Source organism: Euphorbia lathyris, chromosome 1 (genome assembly GCF_963576675.1).
Source record: "Euphorbia lathyris chromosome 1, ddEupLath1.1, whole genome shotgun sequence".
Lineage (NCBI taxonomy): Eukaryota > Viridiplantae > Streptophyta > Magnoliopsida > Malpighiales > Euphorbiaceae > Euphorbia > Euphorbia lathyris.
Genome location: NC_088910.1, coordinates 9734740 through 9750011, shown reverse-complemented (window position 1 = coordinate 9750011; position 15272 = coordinate 9734740). Strand labels below are relative to the sequence as shown.

Sequence of the window (15272 nt, the reverse complement as noted above, 5' to 3'; positions counted from 1 at the left end):
ATTGTAGGAAGATACGGTGTTCCGCATACCATTATCACCGATAATGGAACACAGTTCAACTGTAGCGAGTTCAAAACTTTTTGTGAAGAGTTGGGCATTCTGAACAGATTTGCCTCCGTTTATTATCCCCAGTCCAACGGAATGAACGAAGTCACGAACCAGACGATCGTAAAAGGGATAAAGAAGAGATTGGGAGAGCATGATAAGAAGTGGGCGGATCAGCTGATGAGCGTTTTATGGGCTTATCGCACCACTCCTAGGACGGCCACAGGAGAAACACCATTCGCCCTCTCTCATGGTGTAGAGGCTGTGATCCCAGTCGAAATACAGGTCCAAGCGATAGAGTGGCCTTTTATTGTGAGGAGGACAACGGCAAAAGGCTAAGGGAAAGTCTGGATCAGGTAGGAGATCGAAGAGACCAAGCCTATGTACGCATGGCGGCGTATAAACAACGGATCACCGCTTACCATGATAAAAATGCCAAGCTTGTGGATCTAAATGTGGGTGACCTTGTGCTCCGAAAGGCCGAAAAAATCCAGTCTCGAGAAGGCAAGGGCAAGTTAGGGCTCAATTGGACGGGTCCGTATCAGATAGTGGACAAGATTGGATCCGCCACATTTAAAATTCAGGACATGGAGGGTAACACATTGCCGCGCACATGGAACCTCCAAAATCTCCGCAAATATTTTGTCAGAAAATGAGGTGTACACATGGTCTTGAGTACTCTTTTTCCTTTAGTAAGCTTTTTCCCATGTGGTTTTTCTTACTAAAGGTTTTAACGAGGCTCACCTATAAGACCTGCTTGCTGTAATAAAGCATTTCTCCCATTAATAAACATCATTTGTTCTATTATCTGTGTTCTTTTTAAAAATTTATTGCAGCAATATCAATATTCCAGTCTTAAAAAGAAGGGGGGCATCCAACGCTCTCCGCATTAACAAAGTATCGCTATCTCATAGCTACTTTTTCTCCTTAGACATAAGAGAATCTATCTTATGGGCGGATCCATCTCTAAGAGGATCCCAATCTCCGATAGAGTTAAAACGATCATTGGACGCAAGGTCTTTACACTCTCTTACATATCCTTCCCAAAAAAGGATTCACAAGTCCTACGGGCGGATCACTTCACCTCAAAGACAGGTAGCAAATTGATCCCCTAGGCAGCTTTACTTCCTTCAATGGAATAAAACAGCTTCTAACCTTCACAAAGGTCCATGCAATGGAGTATGGCTGGCCACCTACTCCAAAATAAATCCTAGATGCCTATATATTTACTTACGCAAACGTAATAGTAAAATAAATAGCTGCCATAAAGGATTAAAACAAATTGTACTTAACGATTTTTTACAAATCACAAGTAAACAACTAAGTAATAATGGGAGCATCCTCCTTTACACTATCATTGCTTACGATGCTTGCCTGGGAAGCCTCCTTCTCCACAGCCTCAGATACGCCAACCAAAGGTACCTCCTTTTCCACGGAAGATGTGGGACCAAGAGGAAGGGCGTTATCAGTGATCGGTTCTTCACCCGCCTTGGGGGGCACTTCCTCAAGCTCCACTAGCGTGACGTTAGTGGAAGGTTTGCTTTCTTCCATGGGTCCCTTCATCCATCTCCGAACATATTCACGGAGGTATTCCTTAGCGTCTGACATTTTTTCATATTTGGCTACGTCTTCTAGTTCGGGGACGGCGAACTGTGGATCTATAAAATCAATCTCGGGATGCGCCAGGGAAAAGTACGCCATGAACAGTTCGCCATAATAGAAGGCTTGCTCACCCACCCGTATATTCAGCTTCTCCTAGGGCGTCCTCATGGTTCTTGGCGTCTGTCACAATCTTTTCCTTTAGCTTCTCGATCTCCGCGTCTCTAAGGACTAAGGCGGCTGTGGCAGAGGCAAGGTTCGCATTAGCAGAAGCAATGTTCGCATTGGCATCCGCTACCTCTTTCTCCAATTTTTCAATGGTTGCCTTATCCGCCACACCTTGAAGGAGCTCGGCCTCCATGGCACGTATGCGGGTATACATCTGTAAAAAACAAACAGTTTCGTTGAAAGAAAAGAGCAAAGGAACAACTTTCTCTACAAAAAGAAATCCTTTCTAGGGGACTCACCATAAGGAGCTCCGTTTTCCCCTTTTGCGCATGAATGGAACCAGGAATTTGGTTCTGATTCCTTTGCACTTTGCCCACCTGACCCAGGGCCTCATCCAAGTCGTTTATGATGGATTCATTCTCAAAAGATCCTTGAGCGCCATATTTAGCGGACCAGTATCCGCCCATATCAGGCTTCGCCATCTGCACAAACATTCAAGGGTCAAAACTCAAGTCCAAAACTTGATGAACAGATAAAAATAAAAGGCAACTTACCTGTTCCATCTCCCCTACAGGCATGGCGGACTTCATGGCATCCGCCATAAGCTTAAAACCTCCAGAAGCTGCAGGTTTCCTCCTTTTTAGTGGCGGCTCAACCGCTGTTTCTGCAGGGCGTTTTCCAGTATTCTTTTGAGGATTTACCGCTTGATCTTTCCTATGCGCCTCAGACTCTAGGAACTTCCTACGTTTCTCTGCAATAGCGTGATTGGCCTTAGATAAACCCCTGCCAAAGAAAACAGTAAAGTAATCAAGGTTCAAGACGAAATAAAGGTTACCTTGATCAAATTGCGTAATCTTCGAGTAAATGAACTATTCCCCCTCTCGGCGAATCAACAGAATATCACTCATCATGAAGGCTAAAGCATCTGCGTATATCCATGCATCCGCCTTGATCTTCTTCATGAGCTCCGCCACCTCTTCATCACTATCGGTCAATATTCGCATATCGCCCGCCATGTGTAAAGGCTTGGGATTCCAAAATGAGGGAAATCCCAGTGATTCGCCCTCTTTCATCTTCACATAGAAGAATTTCTCATCCCAGCAATGGACATTGGACATTTTGTCACTAAATGGCGAATATACTCCGAATTTGGCGAAAGTGAGATAGGATTCGTACTTCCGTTTCGAGGGTTTATGGAAAGCTCTAAAGATACGACCCGTATATACCACTCCTAAATTTGAGGCGAGGTAGCAGTCTAAAGCAATATCCAACCAACCGTTGGGATGCAGTTGGCTGGCCGTAATATCGAAGTAGGAGAGGATGTCCGCCATCATCTTTGGGAGAGGAAGTCGGAACCCTCTCTCCACATGACTGCAATATACTGTTAGAAAACCGCTAGGCGGACAGGAGGGTCGTTGATGGGCTGCGGCTAACTGAGTCTCATAGTTATTGATCCAAGGGAAGCGATTTGCCAGATCCATTAGATCCGCGGCACTCATACGTGATGGAGTAGTCTCCGCTCGATGGTTCTTTTTCCTAGGTTGGATTGAAGAAGAGGCCATTGTCCCCGGAAAACACCTGGACTTAGCGGCCGAAACGGTACCGGAGAAAGAAGTAGAAAGAACTTGATTCCTAGTGGAACGAGTTTGGTAGCGATTACACGCCAAGTTATAAAACCCAGCTAACTCAGAGCTAATGGAGTCCTCGGAGGAAGATGAGTTCTCTGATGACAAAGTGGTCCAACTAAAATCAACTACTATTTCAGGGGAAGGGGACGAATTAAAAAGCTCCGAAGTTGATCTAGAAGATGAAGAAGAACTCCTAAACATTCAGAACAAATCAAGTAAGAAAAGATGAACTTACATGAAATCGAAAAGCTTTGAACTCTGAAATTCCCAGGAAAAGCTTCGAGCAATAAAGAAGAAAGTGAAGACGAAATGGAAAAGAGAGAGAAAGCAAGGGAGAAAGAATGACGTCTTCTCTTTCCTAGGACAGTGCGCCCGTTACACGTGTCACTCCTCGATTGGCATCGAATAGAGTGCACATTAATACAGGTGTTCATGACGGCGCGCGGAAGCTCAAAAGCCCTAAAGGACTTTAAGGGACTTTTGGGGGGGCTTCTGATAACATTGAGATATTATCCCATTGACCAAAAAGGATATTCACCTAGAGAAACCCCGTGTACAGATCCCCAAAGAAGATCCGGCGGGCGGATCTCCTTGATCCAGTTTGAAGGGATCCGCTGGCGAACCTAGAAGGCGAATCCCTTCATTCACCTGATTCGTCACTGTAACGGCTGAACGCCGACTCGGCCATAAAGACCATTAATGAGCTATCAATTAGCTAACCGCCAGGTTAAAGATAACCTGTAACCACCATTAATGGAGCATTAATGGAGACTTTCTAGTTGCTGAAGGTTACGACTTCCTAGCTATATATAGCCTACATCCCTAGGCTATCAAGGTACACATTCTCACATCCTTTGTCAATTCAGTTTGTTCCCTTGATTCACCTTACTGACTTTGGCATCGGAGCTTCCCCTCGTCGAACCCAACGATGCCCCCACAGGGACGGAAGTTGATCAGAATTTCTCTGCTTGTTATCAAGTATCTGTGTTGTTTGATTTCCTGGAAGGAAACGAGTGCTATTCTCAGCCATTTATCGGGATCAGCTTAAGATGGTTATATCTTTGAGTAGTGAGCTACTTAGCTCTGATACCACTTGTTGGTCCCGTGTGATTAGTTCCAAGGGGGGGTTAAGAACTAATGTAACTTTTTCATTAGATAATGATGACTTAATTGATTCTTTAAGTTGCTTAACTTAGTTCAGGTCCGCACGGCCGAGAAGTGTAAGACAGCTTTAGTCAGATGCTGACTAGAACTGTTTTACTTGTGAGTTGGGAATTAACACTTTAGGTCAGCTTCCAACTCAGCACCAAGATTACTTAGTGTCAGCTTTGCAATTTATATCCTGAGCAATTTAATCAGACAACACATATATAGATATATTGAGAGAGTTAGAAATTACTCAGCACGACTTATCCTGGTTCGGCCTCTCCACCTACGTCCAGTCCTCAGAGTCCCTCCGGGCTTTTTCAATCCAATACTGAGCTCTTTAAAGGTAGAGCACAAACCGTTTACAAGGAAGTTGAATATGCAAGAGTACCTTCCTCTATTCGTCTACTCAACTCCTACTAAGTGCTATAACCGAACACCTAGATTTCTCTACCACTGAGTACTTAAAACCGAGTACTCAGCACCACTCTCTTAATTTTACAATTGATACAAACTTGTTCTTTCTAGATGAAGAACACTTTAGATGATTACAAAATCAATCTAGCTTTTACACAGAAATGAGAGTTTGGTGTAAGATCTTTTTCTTGTTTGAATGTGCTTTGTATCGTTTCTCTTTTTCTCTTGTATTTTTCTTGGCAAAAATCGGCTTCAGATCCAAGAGTGAACTTGTTCTTTTATAGTTGAAATCTGAAGACACAATCATTTGAATCCGGAATTATCTGTTGGATTCAAACGACTCTTCTTGCGACATTGTTCTGGTCAGCTCCAGATTTGCAGGCCAATCTTGTCGTCTGAATTCCGCAGGCGTCAGGCTTGTCTTCTTTCCGCAGGTGTGTCTTCTAGTGCTAGTTCGTCTTTTAGCTAATGGACAGTTGACCCATGCATCTCGAAATCGACTCTGTGCGTAATTCCAAGGTTTCTATTATTGGTGGAGACAGTTGTCGGATCTTGTCTTCTAGCAAACGGATCATTCATGCTGTCCTGACGAACACTCAGCTTGACTTTTATTGACGTTGCTTTTGTTCTCTGTTTCTGAGTTATTCTTACTCAGCTTCCGTGGTCAGCTTTGTCTGCAAGCCTTAGTTTGGAGAAGGACTTCTCTTCTTTGATACTGAGTTGCATCTCACTCAGCTGCTTTGGTCAGCTTTATCTTGAAATATTTGTTCTGAAGATGGCTTTTCCTCTGTTATGCTGAGTTGCACTCCACTCAGCTTGTGCTGTGTTCTCATGCTGACTTCGTCCTGTCTTACTTTTTGATTCTATTTTCATTTATACTTATACTCAACATTGAACAAACATATTAGTACAATTAAATCAAAGCACTTAAATTTAATTGCCCCTTAATCATGGATTAACTTAAATAATTTTGTCAAATCAAAATCATGTGGAAATGTGTTTCAACAAAAACGACCTGTTATGGATGTTTTTTGTCCTCTGTTTTTTAAAAATTAAGGTGGAAGTGGTTAATTAACTCATTAAATTTGTATTTAGTTATAAAATCCAACTTAATTAATATATGATACGGGATAAATTTCTCTAAATTTGTTCAAAACGACCCAATTTTACTTTTGTAGTCCAAATTTAACTCAATTTTGAGAAGTTTTATGGTGGTATCAAAAAAAATTTGTTATGGATGGGTGATAACATGTATATATACTTAAAAAAAAGATCAAGTTCAATTTTGCAAAAAAATAAAATAAAATTTACGCATCCAGGTGTAAAATTGACCCCAACAAACCAATCATGGATACACTCTGATGTCAAAATCAGTAAAATTGTCGGGAAAAATACTGAAAATAGAATGTGAAATCTGCCCCTACAAGAGAAAGTACTTTTTTTTTATAAACGGTTTTAAAGGTGAGATTAACTTGTTGCGCTTAGGTGAGACAATGGTTGTAAGTCGATGGAGGGAATGAGAGGTTTATGGGGCCTCAGAGAGGGATGAAGTCCCAAGTCCAACCCTAATTGGTCTTTTGTTATTATGGATTCGTACCAACGTTTATTAGAGAGTGAAATTTCAAACCTCTTTAATAGAAAATGAATTTTTTCATTAACACAAAATGTGCAGTTAATTTTAAGTTTTATCCAATAATCAGAACATAAAATTGCACATGAAAAATAAGTCAATTAAATTGCATTATTTAGTAAATATTAATTAGGTTTAAAATTATATTCAAATTTCTGAACAACAATTGCAATTTAAAATTCATCATTAAATCCTTTAAAAAAAATTTGAGTCTTAAAGTCACATAAATCTAATAATTTATACTGTATTAATAACGAGAAAATCACTTCTGCTCATACTGAACTTGAAAAGGCACAAATATAAAAAATATGGATGACAGATGAATTTAACACTGGGAAAAAAAATCAGATTAGATATATGAATTCTAAAAAATATGAAAAAAAACACAATAATTATAGAATAAAATAATAAATATAAGAGTAGAAAAATAAAATAAACTTTATATTTTTCTCTTTAAAAAAAACAATTAGAGTTTAATCAGAAAAAAAAAGCATCACGAATTGAATTAAGGGTCAAATACATGAATATCATAATTAAGTACAAAATTACAATTAAGTCATATCACCAAACTTAATTTTTAATATGTCATTATTCTCTATATATTATGATTTTATACCATAATTAAAAAATCTAGACTCCAATTCATAAATTAAAACCCAAGAAAATATATTCTTGATTTCTAATTTATAAATTTTAATCTTTAAAATATATTAAAAGTACTGATTTTACTAGTTTAACATAATCAGAAATTATAACTTGATATAGTTGTAAATAGTTTTTAAAATATGAATTTCTATGTAATTTTCCCTTGGATTAATGCCTTATGTATGTGATAAAAAGAAAAGAATAAAAAACAAAAGTTAACATTTCCTTATCTCCATGTATAAAGGCCTTACGTGGGTGAGTTCAACGGTTAGAAAAAGACTTGTGTAATATTCAGGACCGATTCTTAGATTTTGGAGACCCAGAAATAAAGTATCAAATAAGGCTCTAATAAAATATTAATCACTTTTAAAATTAAAGTGCTCAGTGAAATCAAAACTTTTAAAATTTAGTTTTGCAATATTTTGATATAGAAAATTAGTTCAAGAAATATAGTTACTTCTCAACTTTGTAGATCTGTGATTAAGTAGAGGTTTGCATATTTCTAGGTCAAATTGCTTAAACTTTTTATTGAATTTGGTGCAACAACATGAAGTAAAAATGCATCTAAGAAAACATTTCTCGAATTTAACAATTATAAAATAGTCCTAATAGATTTTATGCTCTTTACCATATAAATCACTATAACAGAAAAATGAAAAATTAAATCCGAAAATCACCTCCCTTAACGGGTTTTATCAATTAAGTTCTTGAAATTGGAAGATTTTGATGTGTTTCTTCCAAATCTCCTCTGAAAATCGAAGTAAATCAGAATCAGATAGCGTTTCTTAAAGATTAAAAAAAAGGCCATTGGCAATTGGAAGCTTCACGGTGAGGTGAGAACAAAATTGATTATTTATATAGTTGGTGAACTAAAGATGAAAGACAATATTAAGGTATAATATTCTTTGGGATTGGAGTGTAATTATAGAAGGGAAATGTAGATTATGGATTTTGTTGGGATTGATGGTTGAGAGAGATAATTATGGAAAAACTCCCAAATTGGGAATTGATGCGCAACGTTTTAGTAGGGAATTTGAAAAGAATATTAGATAAATTTTGGAATTTGAAAAGACTATGGAGAGATAATAATCGGGTTTGAAAAAAATCAAGTTTTTTTTTTGTAGGCAAAGGAAAGAAAAAACAAAAACAAAAAAAACCCAAAAAACTAATCCGGGATTAGCCTGGGAAAGCTAACCCCAACTAGATCATCTGAGAGCATAGAAAAGAGGAAGTCCGGCGGAGACGAGAAAGTAGAGACTCCTAACATCCTCACATGGCCCTCAGCAGCAAGGCGGTCTGCAACCCTGTTCTGCTTTCTGAAGACATGTCCAAAGTTGATGGTGTCGAAGGAAGGACATAACCTTTTGATCCCTTTTACTAAATTTTGGCTACTCAAACACAAGGCCTCGTCTTTAAAGATAATTTTAACTGCTTCAAGGTTATCAGATTCCACAAGAAGATTTTTCAAGCCCAGACTTTTGGCGAGTCTAAGCCCAGAGAAAATTCTCCAGAGCTCAGCGGTGAAGGAAGATCCCACGTCTAGATTCTGAGCAAAGCCAGACACCCAAGCACCACCAGCGTCTCTCAAAACCCCACCAGCCGCAATCCTGCCATCCGACAGACATGAGCCATCAGTATTTAACTTTACTGTCCCTTCGCCAGGTTTATTCCAACCCAATAAATGAACCACATTCCTCTTGCTAGTAATAGGTAAACTATCCTCCTTGAAGCTCTTAATAATAGTATTAATTTTTTTAGAGAAAAAAGAAATTAAATTAGGAAAGACAATTGCTCCTTCTCCAAAAATATCTATATTCCTCCATTGCCAAAGCTGGTGACAGACAACGGCAAAGAGAATAGCACCATGCTCCAGTTCAGGCAATAACAAACCCTTAACTCCATCCATAAACCAACTATGACCAGGATAGGCCAAGAAATTTGGTAGCAAATGGACCGGAAGAATTTCCCTCCACACATTTTTGCTCTTCACACAATCTCTAAGAGCATGGCAGGTAGTTTCAGCCTGAACTCTGCATCTACTACAAGTATCAGTCTCTACTAAATGGCGTCTTTTCCTTTCCACGTTCGTCAACAACTTATCTTTAGCACCAAGCCATAGAAAACTCCTAATGCGATAGGGAACTTTCAAGGCCCAAATGTTCTTCCAAGCAGCTGAAGGAGGAGAATCCAAATTGAGATAGAACGCCTCAAACGCAGATTTACAAGAATAAGCCCCGTTGTTTGTAAGGGACCAACAGTGACTATCCCCATCTTCCTCCTTACTACTAACTTTAACACCCTGAATCTTCAGGAGCGTTTTCAGATTAAGGTAAGCCTCAAAATTCGACTAAATCCAATCTCCCTCCGAGTCCACCACATCCACAATACTCCAATTACGAATCTCCAGAGACGGCGGAGAAGTACATTGATTTTTTTTAACTTTTAAATTAAAACTAATTTAAAAGTCTAAACCTATTAATACCAGTACTAATAAATTACCATACCATATTTTTCAAAAAAAAAATACCATATTTGGACCCCTTCTATCCCTAGCTCTTGGGCAGGCGTCCTTCCTGCCCAGGCTCAGGGACGGGCCTGGTAATACTTTCACATGGTTTCAATTTGTGTTGTACTATGTTTAAGGGATCGAGTTCTCATTTAGATCATCGTCCAATGGGTTGGACTTGGACAAGAAAAAATGATTTTAGGTCCTGCTTGATCCAAATCCATTAAAATCCGCCTATATCTAGGGTGGATTTGGATTTTATAAAAATAGCAGGGCATCTAGCGCGATTCACCTTATTAATATTATAAAATTTTATATTTATTTATAGGGTTAATTATAAATAACTACCCTGTGGTTTGACGGATTTGGAAACCTTTACCTGTGGGGTTTTTTTTTTTTGCAAACGCAATTACGTGGCTTGCAAAATTTTGCATTTGAGTTCACTTTGTCAGAATTTGATCGATAACGACTTCGAAATGAAAATTTTCAAGAACTAAATGATATTTTAAGAAATTTTAATTCTTCAACTTTTTATGTTTGAGGTCATTTAAATGTTGTTTTTTATGAGAGAGAAAAATAATGTTTAGAGAGAGAAAACTCCAAAAATGATGATTTTGAAAAATTAAGAATATGGTTCCATAGAAAATATGATACCAAAAAAGTTTAATTCTTGAAAATTTTCATTTTGAGATCGTTACCGGCCGAATTTGGCCAAATTAAAAAAACATGTAAAATTTTGCAACCATAGGGTTGTGTTTGTAAAAAAAAATACCACAGGTACCACATCGCAAATCGACCAAACCACATGATAGCTATTTGTAATTAATCTTTATTTATATAAAATCTCAAAGAGATTATAGTGTGTTTCTAAAAACAAATGGATTAACTAGTATAATATATACAAACTCGGAGACCGAAAAATTATTTACCCATAATTTAATATCATATGAATAAATTTTATTATTTTTAATTAAATAAAAATGAATATAATTTATATATAATATTTATTTTACCTGAGTGTTTATAATTTACATATTATTAAAACTTTAATTTATTAATTAATTAGGAATTAATATCCATTTACTTTTATAAAAATATATTCATTATAAATTTGATTACTTATTTTTAATTAAGAAAATACTAAATATATAATTTTATTACCAATGTCATTTTCATACTTACATTAATATTCTTAAACAGTTAATTTAAGAATATGAGTTATTTAATTAATGATATACTTATTCTTTTATTATGTATTTTTTTTTTTTGACAGCATTCTTTTATTATGTATAACAAATCCAAAAATTAATAAACTGCCTCTTTATTTTTTTAATGAGAAAACAACTAGATTTTATTTAAATATTGATGTAACTGGATTACTTAATGTTTTTTGTTCTGGTCAAAAACCATCATTTATTCGTTAATAAGAAACACGTTATGGCATTTAATTATTATAGTGTTACAGCTAAAACAATAAATTTTTAATATTAAAAATTTAATTAAATTAAATTGCTTAATGTAATAAGGGTTTGAAGGATTGGTTTTATATGGAAACTTAATTAGCTGAAATTGAATTATAATGAGTTATACATAAAATAATAAATTTTTAAAACTAAAATTTTAATTAAATTAAATTGTTAAACTTACAAAATTAAATTATATTCGGTTAGAGACAAAAACAATTACCTTCTTATGTATATATATACCATATGATATCTCAAGAGCTAACCAGTTTCAACTCGAAAGACTAAAATATTGAGCTACCTCAAAAAAATTCATCTCTTAATTTCTTTCTTCCTTCTTTACACTTGAATTTACCGCTCTCACATACTTTAATTTGTTCCATGGCATCGAGATCAAAAAGTATAGCCATTGGCATTGATCTTGGCACCACTTATAGTTGCGTAGGCGTATGGCAAAATGATCGCGTAGTGATCATAGCGAATGACAAAGGCAACAGAACTACTCCTTCTTATGTTGCCTTCACTAATACAGAGCGTCTTATTGGAGATGCAGCCAAGAATCAAGTCTCCATGAATCCTTATAACACCATCTTTGATGCCAAACGTCTCATTGGAAGACGTTTCTCCGACTCTTTTGTCAAGAGCGACATTAAGCACTGGCCTTTCAAGGTCATTCCCACCCGCAATGACAAGCCTATGATCGTTGTTCAATATAGAGGCAGAGAGAAATAGTTTACTCCTGAGGAGATTTCTTCCATAGTTGTCACTAAGATGAAGGGGATTGCGGAGGATTATTTGGGCGAAATTGTGAAGGATGCGGTGATCACTGTTCCGGCTTATTTCAATGATTCTCAAAGACAGGCTACTAAGGACATTGGTGCTATTGCGGGTTTAAATGTCATGAGAATCATTAATGAGCCTACTGCTGCTGCTATTGCTTATGGTTTGGATAGGATAGGCACCGGCTCTAGCGAGAAGAATGTGCTTATTTTCGATCTCGGTGGAGGTACTCTTGATGTTTCTCTTTTGACTATTGAAGAAGGAATATTCGAAGTGAAGGCTACTGCTGGTGATACTCATCTCGGAGGTGAGGATTTTGATAATAGTCTTGTGAATTATTGTGTTGCGGAGTTTGAGAGGAAGCATAAGAAGAATATCAAGGCGTATGCTAGAGCTTTAACGAGACTTAGAACTTCGTGTGAAAAGGCGAAAAGAACTCTTTCTTCAACATTACAAACAACCATTGAAATTGATTCCCTTTTGCAAGGTATGGATTTCTATGTTACCATCACAAGAGAGAGATTCGAAAATTTGAACATGGATTTGTTCAGAAAATGTATGGAACCGGTAGAGAAATGTCTCCGAGATTCCAAGATAGAAAAAAATGAAGTTCATGATATTGTTCTTGTTGGCGGATCAACAAGAATCCCAAAAATTCAAGAACTTCTCCAATGTTTCTTCAACGGAAAAGAGCTCTACAAAAGCATCAACCCAGATGAAGCAGTCGCCTATGGAGCTGCTGTGCAGGCTGCAATTCTTTGCGACCAAGATGAACAATTTCAAAATTTGCTTCTCCTGGATGTAACACCTCTGAGCCTCGGACTTGAGACTTCCGGAGGTGTAATGACAGTCTTAATTCCCAAAAACACAACGATTCCGACCAAGAAAGAGTTAGTATTCTCCACATATTCCGATAATCAGGGAGGAGTGTCGATTTGTGTGTATGAAGGAGAAAGAGTCAGAACACAAGATAACAACCTTTTAGGCAAATTCGAGCTGACCGGAATCCCACCTGCACCCAGAGGTGTACCTCAGATCAATGTATGCTATGAAATTAATGCTGATGGAATCTTGAATGTGTCAGCGGAGGATAAGACTACCGGAGTGAAGAACAAGATAACAATCACTAACGACAATGGAAGATTGAGCAAAAAGGACATAGAAAGAATGGTAAAAGAAGCAGAGGTGTACAAAGCACATGACGAAGAGGTGAGGAACAGGGTGCATGCCAAGGACTCCTTAGAGATGTTCATATATGAGATGAGAAGTACAGTCAGAGATGAGCAGATCGCCGAAAAATTAGACCCAATCGACAAGCAGAAGATTGAGAAAGCAATTAACGAGGCAATTGAATGGTTAGATAGGAACCAATTAGCTGAAGTTGACGAACAAAACCACAAATTGGAGGAGCTAGACGGCTTCTGCAGTCCGATAATTGTAAACAGTCCAAGGGTGGTTCAACATATAATTCAAAGTTTAGATAGTCAAAGTTAGTGGTTAAGAAAAAAAATTAATATGTTTTTTTTATTAGTGAGATTACTAAATTTAATAGCCTAGGTCAGTAGTTACTAAATATTTTGTTTTTTTTGTTTATATATATACTTGATGTTTATGGTTTAAATAAAATAGAAAACATGTTAATATGCGGATCCTTTGATTTTATTATTTCCACCATTTATTTATTTCTATGTAAAAACCTAACAGGCGACCTAGTGTCGATGATGTACCGATGGATGGTGCTGAAATGCCTAAAGAGTCAAACGGTAACACTATCTCTAGTGATATTGAAGAGGTGGATTAAAGATTGATTTGATCTCTCCGAGGAGAGAAATATTAAGATTTTAAGGATAGCAAAAAAAAAATATGATCTTTAAACGTAATGCTTGAGGTTTAATGAATTATTTGAAAAATTTTACATTGCTATTTAAAATTGGTTCTTGACCACTCTGATTATAACACATGTACATACAAAAAAATTGAACAAGTTGGATTTAGCAAAAATAAAAAAATTTACACACCATGTGTAAAATCGGCTTCCCAAAAGAACAATCATGTATTCACCACTGCTTAGAAATGTGCTAGAATGGAGCAACTCATTGGTTGGTTCAAACCAAGGGAAGGGTGGTCTAAATTGAACAGGGATATGGTCCAGAAAGGAGAACGGGTTAATATCAGGGGCGAGTTATTTGTGATTCCTTGGACCACTTGATCACGGGCTTTGTGCAGAACATTAATATGTGATCTTCCTTTGATGCGGAGCTTTGGGATCTACTTACAGGTCTCGATCTTGCGGCGTGCCTAGGTATTTCTAACCTTTTGGTTGAATTTAACAACTCAGGAAGTAGTTAAATATATATCCAAACCTCATTCTAAAAAGAGCTCATTCTATTATTCTCGCAGCTTGTATTAAAAGTCTTGCCTCAAAGTTTCAACATGTGTTTTTTCATGAGACAAGAATAGAGTGGCAAATGGTTTAGCGAGCATTGTCCATGATTTTCCTTTTAGTGTCACCGAGTTAGAATCTCCTCTAGCTTTTATCTTTATTTCCAAATTATATGTTAAGAAAAGCTTCGTATGATTTAAAGCAAGCTTCTAGAGCTTCTAGAGTTTGGTATGATAGATTAAATCCCTTCTTGATTAAGAATAAAAGGTAAGTCGATTTTCTCACAGATTTTCAGATATTCTACACTCTGAATCTGCTATTGCTCGCTAAAAATCCAATTCTCCATGATCAAACCAAACATGTTGACATCGACTGTCATTAGATTAGAGAACACATTGCAACTGATTTTCTTCATACACCTCATATTTCTACAAAACTGCAGCCGGCTAACATTTTCTCAGAACCTCTCACCTCTAATACTATGTTTCCAGTCCTTATCAAAATGTGTTTCGTATCATTTTACCTCTACTTCCATCTTGAGGGGCATGTAGGAAATGTATAAATTATATAGGCCTAATACACAAATAACCCCCTGAACTTGTCCCAATGTTGTAACTGCCCTCCCGAACTTTCAATTGTAATAACTTACCCCTCAAACTTGTCCAATTATAAAACATAACCCCTCAAAGTTATTCAATTGTAAAACATAACCCCAAATTGCTGACATGGACTGCAATTGAAGAAACACGTGAAATACAAAAGCTGCAACGCTCTTGGAGTGTGATAATCAGATCTTTAGCGTGATACGAATCCGGAAAAATGTTTTTACGGTTGCTTCAAGTATGGGGCAAAAAAAAATTCT

General features: G+C 37.0%; 1 protein-coding gene across 1 annotated transcript; it reads left to right on the top strand.

The window, feature by feature from the left end:
* The first annotated feature begins 11561 nt into the window (after positions 1 to 11561).
* On the top strand, positions 11562 to 13521 carry LOC136216820 (heat shock 70 kDa protein-like). Its single transcript, XM_066003371.1, has one exon. It carries the CDS (start codon positions 12019 to 12021, stop codon positions 13519 to 13521), a length of 1503 nt encoding a protein of 500 aa, XP_065859443.1. The 5' UTR covers positions 11562 to 12018.
* The last annotated feature ends 1751 nt before the right edge of the window (positions 13522 to 15272 follow it).

What these genes read in the sequence shown, in the direction of transcription:
- LOC136216820 (XM_066003371.1), top strand. Translation starts at nt 12,019, where the DNA reads ATGAAGGGGATTGCGGAGGATTATTTGGGCGAAATTGTGAAGGATGCG.